This window comes from Oenanthe melanoleuca, chromosome 2 (assembly GCF_029582105.1).
Source record: "Oenanthe melanoleuca isolate GR-GAL-2019-014 chromosome 2, OMel1.0, whole genome shotgun sequence".
In the NCBI taxonomy this organism is placed as follows: Eukaryota; Metazoa; Chordata; class Aves; order Passeriformes; family Muscicapidae; genus Oenanthe; species Oenanthe melanoleuca.
The window spans coordinates 101,655,741-101,671,030 of NC_079335.1; the positions used below are offsets into that span (position 1 = coordinate 101,655,741).

Genomic DNA, 15,290 nt, shown 5'->3' on the forward strand with positions numbered 1-15,290 from the left:
TGCTTCTCAAGGCTCACTGTACAGGGAGTTTCACTTTCATGTTGATACTCTTGACTCCTGAAGTACCATATATTTCAAATTATTCAGGTTTCATTACAAAGTAAGCTTTCAATTGCTTTTTAGTCCTGCTAGCCAACAATGCCTCAGTCAAAGGAGTAGGATTCTGTTTCTTCTTGTGGGAGACTTTATTTGCATTGCTTCCTAAATCTCAACTTGATGACTAATTGGTTGCAACTGAGCAAACCCAGTGAAAATAAAAGAGCCTGCAGAGGTGTCACTGAGAGTTTAATTAAGCTTCCAGATCCTTTATTACCAATAACCTTGTTGCATAACTAAAGGAAAGACCTGCCCGAGTCTGATTCTCTGTATGGCTTGCAAAAGGGGAAATCACACAGAAGTTTTTTTGTAAATATAGCACATTTAAGAGATACTAACTCACATACAAAAGTAGAATTCCCAACACCATTATGACAGAACCACTTTTTTCAGAAGAGACTCGTATATTAGTCAACATTGCAAAACAAATTGTTTCACAGGACTTATAAAGGAAGATGGGTTTATCAGGGAAAACTGTAAGCCAGTGCTGATTAGACTCAAAAGCATGACAACAAGGAGAAAGATCACGATTTTCACATGACCAGACATTTACCAGCATTTCCATTAACTATTATTTGGGGTGATGAGAAAACTAAAAGCTGGAGAATATGTGCAGTCTAGCACTATTGATGCAGTGAGAGATGATGTTTTCAGAATGTCTACTGAGAGGTTCCTCTATGACTACGTGGTGTAATTGTTTTGCATTCTTACAATAATTAGACTGCATAAAGAATACCAGCAATAGAGAGAAGATAGTAAACATGCCTGACTTTCATTTGCAGTGAAAGCCAACTACTGCTAGGTAAGACGGACAATGCGTAAGCATTACCAAAACTCCAAATTTACATTAGAATCAGTCAAGGCAGTAGCTCCCACTCTTTTCTCATGGTTCCAGAATCTAGTGAGCACTCAAAAAAGGAGTTTGCCCATATCCTGAAATTGAGAAAAACATGGAAAACAGTATGCTGTTATGAAATGTCACATTCACCTCTTCAACTCCCCCAGTTTTAGTCCTGATTCAAGTTGCACTGAAGCTAACTAAAAGATTCACATTAGCTTCAGTGAGATCTGGATCAGATCTGAGGCAGCTAAAATCACCATACTGTTCTGATTCTAATTATATTTACAAGAAAGATTCTAATTTTATTTGCAAGAAAATCTATGTAACACTAATTTCAAATGTTGTTAAATGTCAAGGAATCACTAAGTTAAAGGAAATGAGAAAATCAGTGACAGAAACCAACTCAATTTGCCCTAGAGCTGTTGGAAGAGAAGGAAGGACCACGAACTTCCCTTATTTTTACAAAACCATAGATGTTTCTGCAGAAAACAAACCAAGCCAGGTAATCTTAGAAATCAGGAAATGAATCCCACACAACTTCCCTTAGTCACTGTAAGCTGTAAACCCAGCTGGTGTCAAAATTGTAACGCTTTGTGGAACATGACCAGAAAAAGCAGCAGTGCAAACAGATACAAAGCATGTAGTGACACTACCAGATAAAGATACATTCAAAAGTCAGGCTAGCATGCCCAAGGTAATTAACTTGAGTATTTAAAAAACATATATAGACAAGGTAACTTAAGCTCAAATTCAGAGGTTTGAACAGCTGCCACTAACTTGAATGGAACCAAGGTATCTTATTTTTGCTGACAATTTAAGTCAAATTAGCCAATTCAGGATAAGCCACAGATAGAGATTTATGAGACACTCTCAGCTGATGTGTCCAAACATCCTACAAAAATTTTCACAGAAAAGGTCATGCTATTTCAGAAGCTCCACACCCATTATACTACAAGAAAGGGACTAATTCAGCGCTAACTGAATCAGTTTTATCTGGAGAGCTAAAGGGTGGCTTCCTGAGAAAAAATTCAATCAATCTCTTGAGAAGAGCATGAGTTGCTATAATTAACTATACTTCCACTACATAAAGCAGCTGTAATATACTTTATAAGCTTCATTTCACTTGCTGTTTTGGGAGTTTGCTAAGTTCTCAACATTTCAAAGTGTCAAAACTGCATTCAAAGCATATAGAAAACCACAAGAATCATCAAAAGAAAAAAAGGGGGGCTAAAGGAAAAGGAAACATGGAGGTGGGAAGACAAACTTGCATGCAAACTTGCATATATGCAGGTTTTCACATCTCTATAAGGTTAGTAACAAAAGTATGTATAACAAATTATCAGGTTCGAGGATAAACGCTTAGTTTATACCCTCACACAGGATGGGTTTCGATCTAAATGCTCAGAGAAAGAAGCTAGAAACTTTTTATGTTATTGCAAGGCATTGTGGTTTTTTTGTTGAGTTTGGGTTTGCTCTTTTTTGAAAAAGGAAACCTTTTAGTGCTTGGTGTAGCAAAAGTTCAGTTTATGGGGTTGTTCCCAAATACTGTGTCTCACAACCTGAAAATTGCTCCATTAGCTCAAACCAGTAGCCTGTCCAGTCCTGCTGATATTGCATACTGAGTGTACCCTGAGGAAGGCAGAAAATAATGCTGCACAGGGAAAAGTTATGGAGTAGTTCTCCTATAAATATCTGCTCAGTTATTAAACAGGAGCAGACACAAGTGATATAACTACAGAAGCCAGGGGACGCAAGGGCACAGCCAGCATTCTTCCCGAGAGAGATCTGGCTATCGCAAGTCAAGCATCTCCATCTGACACAAGAGCCCTCTCCACTCTTTGAGCCCCTGCCTGTAACCCGTGTACCTCCAGCCGTTGAGATTTCGCAGCTGAGGGAAGATTCATCAGCCTCAAATGTGTTTTAATACACAGTTGTGCAATGGTTTAAAACCCTTACACTGTATTCAATTTACTTCTTTTTTGCAGAGCACTGGTGCTTCCTTTTGCAGAGCGCCAGCGTGCTCTGAGCAACCCACAAGCATTCGCTCCGAGTGAAGTACTCTCATACCGACTATTAAGAGTCCAAGTTACCTCATATCTTCGATTTTTATGGCAGCACAGATGACACCGTGCGTGGCTCGCTGAGCGGCAAACGCTGACTTCACACTCAGACTTCAAAGCTTGCCCCGGTAAGCGCGCGGCTGCCGCGGTGGTCTCTCAGCCTCGGAAAGTGGCACAGGCGGCGTGACCCGCACCCAGCAGCAGCGACTAGCTCTCCGTGCTGCAGCTGCTCCGTCTTTGTTCTGCTACCCCAAGCAACCCACTTCCCAGCGAACCCACTTCACTAGTTTCCTCTACGACACTAAACGATGGGGGCGGAGGGGCTCCTCTTTAATCCAAAATACAGGTAATTAAAGGAGCACAGTGAAATAACCACCCCAACTTCGGACCTTCGGGGACCTCTCCCCTCTCCTAAAGGTCTCGCCTCATTCCCACGGCCGAGAGGCATCGCACCTTCCTCCGTCAGTCTCCAGCCCCATTTTCCAGCCCAAACGGCCCCGAAAGCTTCCCCCGCTCCCCGCAGTCCCGCGGAAAGGCAAGGACCTGGGCAGGAACTTTGGCCGCCGCCGCCGCCCCATGTCCCCCTACAGCCGGGGCGCCGCGCCTCCAGCTCGCTCGCCCCCTCCTCCCGGAACGAGCTGGCGACCTATCCGAGTAGGGTTTGGTGGGGCGGCGCGGGGGCTGCCCGGGGATAAGGGGACAAGGGAAGGGGCACTCACCCTGACAGTGGCAGCAGGCGTCCGCCGCGGGGTGGAGGCGGGGGGGCGCGGCGGTCGGCATAGTGCGGGGTCTCGGCTCGCCTCGGCTCCGGCCACAGGCTGTCCGCACAGCACCCGCGCTCCCTCCCCGCCGCCTCCCGCCTGCGAGGGCAGTCAGGGAGCGGGAAGGAGGGCACCCGGCGGGGAGGCGGCGCCGCGCATCAGCTACGTCGGCAGTCGCGCTCTCTCACCCCTCCCCGAGCTGCCCTCAGGCGGCAGCGGCCCGCCGCCTTAGCGCTTGCCCCCTCCTCGGACCGCTGCCCGCCCGCCTCGCGTCTTTCCCCAGCGGCCAGCTCGCCCCCAGCCGCCGGGATGACCTCGTTTGTCCCCCCAGCCGGGAGCCCGCCTGCCGGACGCGGGTGTTTCTTACGTGACCAGGGGCTCCATGCGTCCCCGAGGGTGTCCCCAAGTGGCAGGATGTGGGGCACTGCTCCCAGTCCGCTCATGAGTGAAAACGCTTTTATTGTCGCCCTGTAGATGCCAAGTAAATCACAGAATATGCTGAATTGGAAGGGACACTCAAGGATCATCGAGTCCAACTCCTGGCCCTGCACACCACCATGCCCAAGAGTCGCACTATGTGCCCGAGAGCATTGTCCAAACGTTTCTTGAACTCTGTCCTGCTTGGAGCTGTGACCACTTCTCTAGGGAGCCTGTTCCAGTGCCTGACCATCCCCTGGGGGAAGAACCTTTTCCTGATACCCAACCAAAAAACTCCCCTGACACAACTTCAATTTCACTTGGATTATAAAAGACAAGCACTAAGCAATGTAAGTAACGTACACACTGGATGCATGAACAACTGGTTGCCCAACATCTGCTTAAAATATGAGAAGGGAGTTTATTTCATCCCGATTGCCCATGGGATGCTGGCTACCTGGCCGGCACACCTGAAAAATGGGCAAATTATGAGCCACAAAATTGGGTTAAGGGTTAGAAAATTTGAGATTTGTCCCCATACCATGCTACAAAAGGAGATGCAACTTGATAACAGCACATACATACCTTCATAGGGAAAAATACTGCAAACTAAAAAGCCCTTCAATTTTGTAGTTAAAATGGGTATAAAAGTCTGTGTCTGGAAGCTGAAGGTGGGTAAATTCATATAAGAAATCTTATCAATGGGAGTGAATAATCAGTGGCACAAATTGTAGAGGGAAGCTGTACTTTATTCTTCTGAGATCTCCTAATAACACAAGATGTCTCTGTGGAAAAGAATATGTAAATACTGTATGAATAACTGATAAGTACAGTATCCAAAAAAAAAAGAAGCTGGACTTACATGCAAAATTTAGTGGCCAGAGATATTCAATAGGTCAGACTGAGAGATGCAGTGTTACATCATTCTGGCCTCAAACTGTATAAATAGGACAAAGCAGAACATGCTAAACATGTATCTTATACTCTGATTTTTGTCATTTACTGAAAGTATTGTCAAGCTTCCCTGTTTTAATGGCTTGTTTTCTATGATTTTACTTCCAGGGTATTTAATAATTTTGGGGGCAACAGAGTCTAACACAAAAATCTTTGTAAAAGTAGATGTTGAACAATATTTTCCCTGAAATATATTTCACTGTACTTATAAAGAAATCAGTATAAAGCTCAAATATTTTTACTTACTCTTTAACTCTTTAGTATTTGGCTAGATATGTGGTAAATAAATGCATAGACAAAAGCTGTCTTATAAACTAGTCAAAACTCAGGTTGTCAAAACCCTGCAACACATTATAATATCAAAAAGGTAGCATCATTTCAGCATATTTTGAAATGTTCATGTTTGTTTAAAAATTCAGAAACTTTCAAATTCCATATTTATTTTCTTATTTTTGCCTTACTCCTTTATCTATAGCTTGTTAATTGCTCCATTCCTGCAGTTATTGTTATCTGTTTGCCCTGTGTATCAAAGTTAATTTCAAACAACAGATCTTCAGGATTAGAACTGCCTGAAGAAACGCAACTAAAGTGTTGCTTTCCAGTAATTTTCATGCATGCCATTTGTGTTGTGTGACAGGTCACCTCTTCTGACACACTGCTGCCCGTGTGAAATTTTAGCTTCAGAAAAGTCAATGGCAGTTTTCTTCTGCTATTCTCCATCTTTCACCCTGTCCTTTAAACATTTTTACAACTAATTTCTGCAGTTGTTGGCATCTCAATTATTAACCCTGCCTTAAGAAATCAAGGACTGTGTTCAGTTCCTTTCTCTGGGCCCCTCCACCAGGTCCCTTCACTTTTCTATGTGCAACATTTTCAATGTGAAATGTCAATAACAATATAACATCAGTTAAAGAGATTTGCTGTTGATAAATGCAAAATCCTTAGAACAGCTAAGTATCACTCTTAATTATCTGCAGTTGGCATCCAAAAATAAACTCTAGATCAGTAGTACCCTCATTTCTTATTGTAAAATGAAAAACAGATGAGGAGTGAATATAGACTTCTGAAGACACCTCATTTCTCCTGGCTTCTGGAAAATTGTCACCTCTGCCTTCATCAGTCAGTGAAGTGGTTTTTCCTTTAATCTACTTTTTAACCTGCCAGTGGCCTCAACCACTCCATTCCTCTACTAAACCATCTGCTACTTCCTTGCCATTCTTAATAAGTATAAATGAGAACCACGAGATTTGCTTCTCAGTGATACCTTTTTAACCTGTAAGAAAGCCGAATTTCACAGACAAATCAGCAGGAAGTTCCCAAATACGTGTCTCTATGTTTTGCACACCAGCTCATACATTAGTATCTATAGACGGCTATGACTGACAACAGATATGTTGGCATACCCTTTTGGCCTTGTCCTAAAATCAGCAACTTTCTTCTGCCTTAGAAATCACCTCTTTGTCTCACTTTTCTCCTCCCTTGAGACCCAGGCTTCTGCTGGCACCTGTTCTGTTTCAAGGGCTGTGCTTAATTTAAAGGAGACATGTCAAACGAAATTTCCACCTGATCTTCTCAAGAATTATTCTCTCTAGATGAATATGCTCGGAAATTGCATTTTGTTTGTTTCTTGCCATATTCTTAAAAATATATCACTAAAAATGAATCCATGTTTTTCATGGTTTATACCCCAGAGAGGACCATCCCTTCTGCTATTATAACACATTGTTTTGAAATGATAAATCACTTATACACACCATACAAAGTGAGGAAGAAGAAGTAAGAGGTACTATATATATTTATTTGACTCTGTTTTGCATAATTTAAAAAAAATTACAATTGCTTTGTGACAAGAAAAAAAACAGCTACTTTAAACATTATCACTTTATTCACAAATTCTGATAAGAACTTGTCTTCCTAATGCCCAAAAATCTAATCTAGCATATTGAATAAATCAGCATAGAAATAGCAGTTTCATTATGTGGTTTCAATAACAAAAATGTTAGTCTGTGTATGAAAGTCATTCATACACAATGTTTTTTCCAACTTGTGGGAAAAACAAGTCCCTGAGGTGGCAGATTAGGCTTGAGGTCTCGGAACCCAGTGCTATAATGTAATTTTTCCATAATCTACAAAGAAGAGTGTGTGCATCATTTTCAAATGAATATGAATATCCCATGTAGCTGGGATATTCCAAACACCCAGGTGCCAATGGTTGCTTGAGGCACATTAAACTTTGTCACGTGATGTGGTGTAAAGTAGCTTACACTGACAAAAAAGCTGAAATACAAACGTGTGACAGACATCCTGACACTGCTGCTTCTGGCAGAACTATCTGGGATTACTTCATAATTGCAAAAATACCTATATTGTAAATAAGACAGCAGTTAATATGGTTCCCTTTAAAGAAAAGAGAAACCCAGTGCATTTAATACAAGAACGAAAGACAAAAAAAAAACCCCTGACTTTTACAGAGGACTAAAAATAAGACTGAATTCTCTCTAAACCGCATTTCTATTTCATCTTCTTTGGCTTGAGTATATGAAATACAAGGGGCAAAAGATAAAGAAATTAATCTGAATGAAGGTCATGATATCTAACAGTCTGTTGCTGTTAGAGCTCCATAAGCTACTATTTTAGATCTCTTCAATAAGAAATCAAAAGCCAATAATATATTGGCTTGTATTTGGTAAAATACCAAAAGTGACAGGCCCTATTCAAGTCACAAAAAACAAATGCCAAGCTGTATGTGAACAACACAGGATTTACCCTCCACTCTGAAAAATATTTTTTTAAAAAAATCAGAATTTACATCTGTGCTACTCCTTAAATGCCATGAAGGAAAGGGTTCCCAATAGAAACCAACTTCTAATACCAATGTGTAATCAAGACAATGTATAATTTTGCCAGAATAGTGGTATTATGGGCATTTACATAACAACGGCACTAAACAAATTCAAGATCAAATAAAAAAGGATCCAAGGCTTCCTCAGCCACAGTCAGCAGGCCAGCAGATATCTAAAGCAAAAACCAGACTTTGGCAACTTATTACCTAACCAAAAAAGAAGATAATGAACATATTTGACTGCATCTTTCCAGAATTATCTTTTTGTTTAAAGGACATATTTAGAAAAGACCATTGTATTCTCACCAAAGTAAGGTCTGTTATCTTCCTCTAATATAGTGCCTTATTTCAGCTTCTAAGTAATGAAAATACTTAATCAGTGTCAAATTTAGATAATTAGAAACTGCAATGGAAAAGGGTATTGATAAGAGGTGTATTATAAATGGCAATGTTTTGATGATGAGGGATAATTCTCCATTACTTGTTTTAGAAAGAGTTCATGTATTAAAGAGACACTCATCGCTATCAAATTTGTAGAAATTGTGACCATCTGACATCCCCTGACACTCCAGATTTCAGCTTTACCTGCGCTAAACAATGCATACGGAATTATGATTTCTACTAAGACTCACAGAATGGCATGCTTATCATTAAGACACTTTTCTAAGGAGACATTTTATATTGTATTTACATTTATTATAGTTATATTTTACATTAATATCTTTTATTCAAGTATCACAAAGGTCATCAACATTCAGTGAAACTTTGAACAATTATATCAGTCACATAGGAACTTCGTTATTAGATGACCTGATCAAAACCTAGAGCTGGAAAAAAATGGTGAAAGTACATAAACTGTATTTAGGTACCGTAAATGAAAATTAAAAGTAAGAAATTTCCAATATGGAGACACTCAACGAGGATCACATAGCAAGTCACAAAAATAGAACCCAAACCCCAACTTCCTGACTTTGTTGCCTCAATATTTGCCATTGTTATTACAATATTTGATACTGGATGTGGTTTTTTGAAAGTACCCTAGGTATTTATGCACCTACATATGCTCTTTGTGGATTTTTTAGAATCTATATCCCCTAGCTGATGAAAGTTTCCCTCCCTTTCTTGCTTTGAAGTTTTGAACATAGCTCCTGCTGTGAATACTTCTATTGGCTACAGATTAGCTTATTTCAGCTTATGCCTCATGTAAAGGAAGAGGAACCTTAGCTTCTCAGAGACACTGGTTTTCACTGCCACTGATGGCTCAGAAAACAGAAAATTTAGCTGCCAACAGTGTGAGACAGTGTTTGTACGGATACATTTTTAAATTGCACAATTCAGTAGTGTTTGGAAGCAGGCAGTTGATACTTATTAATCATTATATTGTTACTGTAGAAATGGAACACTACCAGAAAAACAGAGATGGATGGGAAAAACAGATCAGTAAACCAGAAATAGTAATACCAGTCTGACATAATTTAATCTAACACTGGTCAGTACTGATTAACAGGCCGGAGTTTTGAATGATACCAGAGCAAAGGGGCTGTACTGGGAAGCCAAGAGATGCATCACTGATTTTCAGGTCATCTCTTCAGGTAAACTGAGGGGCAATATATGGTTCTCTCCACATGTTCAGTAGCTGGGCTTTATGAATAAATTCAATTCCTCACTTCTGCACTGAATGAAAAGGCCAGATCAAGGAAGATGTTTCTGTTTTCAGGAGTGATTGAACAGGACCCAAGCTGCCCAACCTCTACTGCATCTTTGGAAAACATGGCCACAACGTATTCATACATACGAAAGGATGGGGCCAAGATACTGCAGTCCATCTTCTGTGTAATATAGCTGTAGATCCTCCTTAAATTCTTTCTCACTTCTCTTTTGAAATAATGACTCCTCAAGCAAACAGTGCCTGTGATTGGTAGGAAAAGAAGAAATTTGGAAACTGCAGATTTTATCTGAGAAACTTCTCAAATAATACAAAATGTGGACTGAAGCCTCTGGCCAATCCTAGCCCAACTATTAGGGTCAGTAGCTTCACTGAACTCAGCGATTTTATGAAGAAAGAAAATCTGACTGGAAAATCTGATTTGTTTGGGAACTAAAAAGCTTTAATAATAGAAAACAACAAACAGCAAGCTGAACAAACCGGGAAAGGTGGTACAGGGAGGTTTGTTCCATGCGCAAGGACAATGGCAAAAAGCAAATGTTAGGGCATGGCAGGGGTACTTATAAACTTGAAGGAGGGGAGGAATTAGGGAGGAGTTTAGGGAGGGGATCCAATAAGGAAGGTGATTAGGAATATTAAAATTATCACAGCAAAAAGGAACCAGTGACAACAAGGGAAGCAGAGAACTTTCTGGCAATGATCAACATACTAGAACTGGAGGATTCTGGGGGTGATTTTTTACTCACCCCTATTGAAGAGGGTTTTCCCATGGCCTTAAGCCATGATCCTCTGCACTTTTATCAGAACCCCAACAATGTACTTAAGCATCATTATGAAAAACATCATCTTTTGTGCTTCCATTAAGAATACTTGAAAATTGTCTTTTGTGCAAGCTCCAGTCAGATTAATAACGCTTATGATTCTTAGGAAAAATGGATAAAGAATCCATATTTTCTTTATCACTCATGAATACATTATACTGTAATTAAAATTCAGACAGCAAAACGGGCAGTAACACCTCTACTTTCTTTTTGTTTGCAGCGTCACTTTTGCATTTCTTACCCAGGGCAGAACTTGTTTCTTGCCCATGCTTTTGCTGAGTCAGACACAGCGGCATTCCTGATGGCCTTCTCCATCTCACCATAAAAAGCACATGTCATGGAGGGAACCTAGTCACACAGGGATTTGACATTTTTAAACTTCTCCCCAAGGAGAGATAATGAGGAAAGCCTACTTAGATGATGATTTCATGGACAAGAGGCCTCAGTGGGACTCCTAAGCAATCACGTCAGGCAGATGAAACCATAGAAAGATAGGACCAGCCTGCTCTTACTGAGAGCTGAAGAGAGACAGATCTCTCTCTACAGAAATATAAAGTCCCTGCAAAAGAGCTTTGTACTCAACAGGGAGGAAAATTTAGAGCACGTAACTTACCTTCACTTTTATTACACTAACCCCCCAAAAGACTGCCTTGCAATTTCAGTCATTCAATCCATTATTGTCACAGTACAGGAATATTAAGAGGTGACAATGTAAAGTGGCATCTGGAATTATATGAATGCATTGCAACACACAGTTCTGATAGTCTGATGAGCTGGGTTCAAATTTACACCTTAATTAATTTATGATTGGCACTTATAATAGGAAGAAAGTACAAGGCTGAGCCACACAGAATAAGAATGTTTCTAATGGATTACAGCACACACAAGAAGTTAACATATTTTTGTTTGTATGATTCATAGCCCCTTTCACATCCACAGGAACCTGCATTCAGCTATTTAGTTCAGAAGAATAGGGAAATGAAGACCATTTGTGATCCAAGTCACAAAGAAAGAAGCATTCTACAAAATAGAGAAGTATATTAAAGAACAGGATGTGTTGGGGGAAAAAACTGTCACTTTGACAAGGCCAAGAGACAAGACAAGCCTGTGCATGGTAAATGCATGTAGTGTTCAAACATTTATGCTAATGACAATGTAAATACAAATATATTTATTAGGGATGTAATTCATGATAAGTCACAGCCAAATGACAAATCATGAGTGTCTGAAAAGCACACAATGAAGCAGAATCCTTGAAAACAAATTACTTCTCCCCGTGCCTTGTCTCAATAAAGATTTTAACAACTTTGCATTAAAGTGAATGAATACTGCTTAGCTGTACCCAGAGTGTTTAAAGTGTTCTCTAGAGTGGTCTATATTTACAAAGTTTTTATAATGTTTCCTTAAAACTTTTGAGTTTTGTAACACCATAATAAAAATGCAACCCTTCATTTGGGACTTAGAGATGCAGCTGAGCAATCCAGGTAGGAGATTCCCATTGGGAAGCAGGAGACTGAGCTCTGTTCTCGGCACACACAACACTGATCTGCTCTGGAGCCTGGCACAAGGCATCTGAATTTGTGGCACCTGCCTTTCCTCTTTCAGCTAGGACATCTTGGTATTACTGAGGTATAAATAATAATACCACATTGCAAAGCACCCTCTAATATTTACAGTATCACAATATCACAGTATAACTAGTTTGGACTTCCAAGATCATCAAGTCAAATCCATACCCTAACATCTCAACTAGACCACGGCACGAAGTGGCACATCCAGTCTTTTTTTAAATACATCCAGGGATGGTGACTCCACCACCTCCCAAGGCAAAGCATTCCAATACTTTATTATTCTTTCAGTGAAAAACTTTTTCCTAATATCCAACCTATATCTCTCTTGGAGCAGCTTGAGACTGTGTCCTCTCATTCTGTCAGTTGCTGCCTGGAGAAAGAGACCAGCCCTCACCTGATTACAACCACCTTTCAGGAAGTTGTAGAGTGATAGGCTCCTTTTTCCGGGCTAAACAACCCCAGCTCCCTCAGCCATTCCTCAAAGGACTTGTGATCCAAGCCCCTCACAAGCCTCATTGCCCTTCTCTGGATGCGCTCAAGCATCTCAACATCCTTCCTAAACTGAGGGGCCCAGAACTGGACACAGTACTCAAGGGTGTGGCCTCACCAGTGCTGAGTACAGGGCAAGAATGACCTCCCTGCTCCTGCTGGCCACATTATTCCTCATATATGCCAGGATGCCATTGGCCTTTTTGGCCACCAGGGCACACTGCGGCTCGCATTCAGTCAGCTGTTGACCAGTACTCCCATGTCCCTTTCTGCCTGGGCACTGTCCAGCCACAGTGTCCCCAGCCAATAACATTGCATAGGGTATTGTGGCCAAATAGTAGGACTCAACACTTAGCCTTATTAAACCTCATCCTATTGAAGTCTTCCCATCTGTCTAACCATTCCAGGTCTCTCTGCAGGGCCCTCCTACCTTCCAACAAATTGACACATGCTCCCAGCTTAGTGTTGTCTGCAAATTTGCTAATGAAAGACTCAATACTCTCATCCATGTCATCAATAAAAATATTGAACAGAGCTGGACCCAGCACAGACCTCTGGGGGATACCACTGGTGACTGATCCCCAGCTGGATGCAGCAGCATTCACCACCACTCTCTGGGCCCGGCCATCCAGACAGTTCTTAACTCAACAAAGAGTGCTCCTGTCCAAGCTATGGACTGCCAGCTTTTCCAGGAGTATGTTGTGGGAGACAGTGTCAAAGGCCTTGCTGAAATCCAAATAGACAACATCCACAGCCTTTCCTGCATCCACCAGGTGGGTCACATAACATAAAGGTGACCCTAAAAAGAGATCAGGTTGGTCAAACACAGCCTACTCATCCTAAACCCATGCTTGCTGGGTCTGATACCCTGGATATCTTTTAAATTCTGCATGATGGCACTTAGTATAAACTGTTCCATAACCTTACCTGGTACTGAGGTCAGGCTAATTGGCCTATAATTACTAGGATCCTTCTTCCCACCCTTTTTATGAATGGGTGTCACATTGGCCAGCTTCCAGTCATCTGGAACCTCATGAGTGAGCCAGGACTGTTGGGAAATGATGGAGAGTGGCTTCACAAACTCATCTGCCAGCTCCCTCATCACCCTGGGATGGATCCCATCTGGTCCCATAGATTTATGAATATCCAAGCATCCCAGCAGGTCTCTGACTGCCTCCTCTTCAATAACAAGGGGACTATTCTGCTCCCTAACACCATCTGCCAATCCAGGAGGACAGTTATCCTGAGGACAAACTGTCTTCCAACTAAAGACTGAGGCAAAAAAGGCGTTAAGCACCTCTGCCTGTTCCTCATCTGCAATTACTAAGTTCCCTCCCTCATCCATTAGAGAACAAAGGTTGGTCTTATCCTTCCTTTTATCATTAATATATTTGTAGAAACATTTTTTATTATCCTTTACAGAAGTCGCCATTTTAAGTTCATACTGAGCTTTTGCCTCCCTAATTTTTTTCCTACATGCCCTAGCAGCCCCCTTAAATACTTCCTGAGACACTGACCCTCCTTCCAAAGATAATACATCCTCTTTTTATTCTCAAGTTCCTTCAAAAGCTCATTGCCCATCCAGGCTGGACATTTGCTTTGTCAACTAATTTTTTGGCTCACAGGGACAGTCTGCTCCTGTGCCCTCAAGATCTCTGTTTTGAAACACATCCACCTTTCCTGAACTTGTTTGTTTTTAAAGGCTGCTTCCCAAGGAACTCTTTGAATAAGTCTCCAAAGTCTGCCCTCCGGAAATCCAATGTAAAAGTCTCATTGGTGTTCCATCTGATTTCACCAAATATTGAGAATTCTCTAATTTCACGATCACTATGCCCCAAGAGCCTCCAACCTCCACATCTCCCACCAGCCAATCCCTATTTACAAACAGCAGCCTAACATAGTCTCTCCCCTGGTGAGCTCACTTGCCAGCTGCGACAAAAATTTTTCCTTCACATACTCTAAGAACTTCCTGAACTGCCTTTGTTCTGCTGTAATAAGTTCCCAGCAGATATCTGGCAGGTTAAAGTCACCTACAAGAATAAGGGCTGATGATCCTGAAACATTATCTAGCTGCTCATAGAATAAGTTGTCCACCTCTTCTCCCTGGTTGGGTGGACGATAATAAACTCCCAGTAGGATGTCAGCCTTGTTAGTCTTACCCTTAATTCTTACTCCATCATCATTAGTTTCAATACCTATGGCATCAAAAGCCTCCCTAATATAAAGAGCTACCCCTCCACCTCTTCTTCCTTTCCTATCTCTTCTGAAGAGCTTGTAGCCATCCAGTGCTGTGCTCCAGCTATGTGAGTCATGCCACCACGTTTCCGTGAAAACTACTACATCAAAGCTCTGCTGTTGCACCATGGCTTCCAGCTCTTTGTTTATTACCCATGGTGTGTGTATTGGTATACATGCACCTCAGCTAGGCCACTGATTTCACCCCTAGCTCAGGCTTACCACCCTTGGGTCTGCTTTCAGACAGCCCATGTCCCCCTCCCCCTTTGAACCTAGTTTAAAGCCTTCTCAACAAGTTCTGCCAATTCATAAGCTAGAATCCTTCTGCCCTCAACAGAAGCATGGAGCCCATCAGTTTCAGCAAGCCAGGTGCTGTAATAGTTGCCCCATGATCAAAGAAACTGAAGTTCTGCCAATGACACCAACCCTTGAGCCACCGGTTAATAATGTGTGTTCTCCTATTCCTTTCACTGTTTTTCTCAGCCACCAAAGGGACTCAGGAAAAGACTACCTGGGCTCCTGCCCTATCCACCACTT

General features: G+C 41.6%; 1 protein-coding gene across 1 annotated transcript in view; it reads right to left on the reverse strand.

The window, feature by feature from the left end:
* Nucleotides 1-15,290, reverse strand: part of DCLK3 (doublecortin like kinase 3) — a 63,907-nt gene that overhangs the window by 28,678 nt on the left and 19,939 nt on the right. Inside the window, exons 2-3 of the mRNA XM_056483168.1 lie at nucleotides 5,038-5,112; nucleotides 3,717-4,226 (exon numbers count right to left, since the gene is read on the reverse strand). Coding sequence (XP_056339143.1) covers nucleotides 3,717-3,777 — 61 coding nt within the window. The 5' untranslated portion in view covers nucleotides 3,778-4,226; nucleotides 5,038-5,112. The remainder of the gene's footprint in view (nucleotides 1-3,716; nucleotides 4,227-5,037; nucleotides 5,113-15,290) is intronic.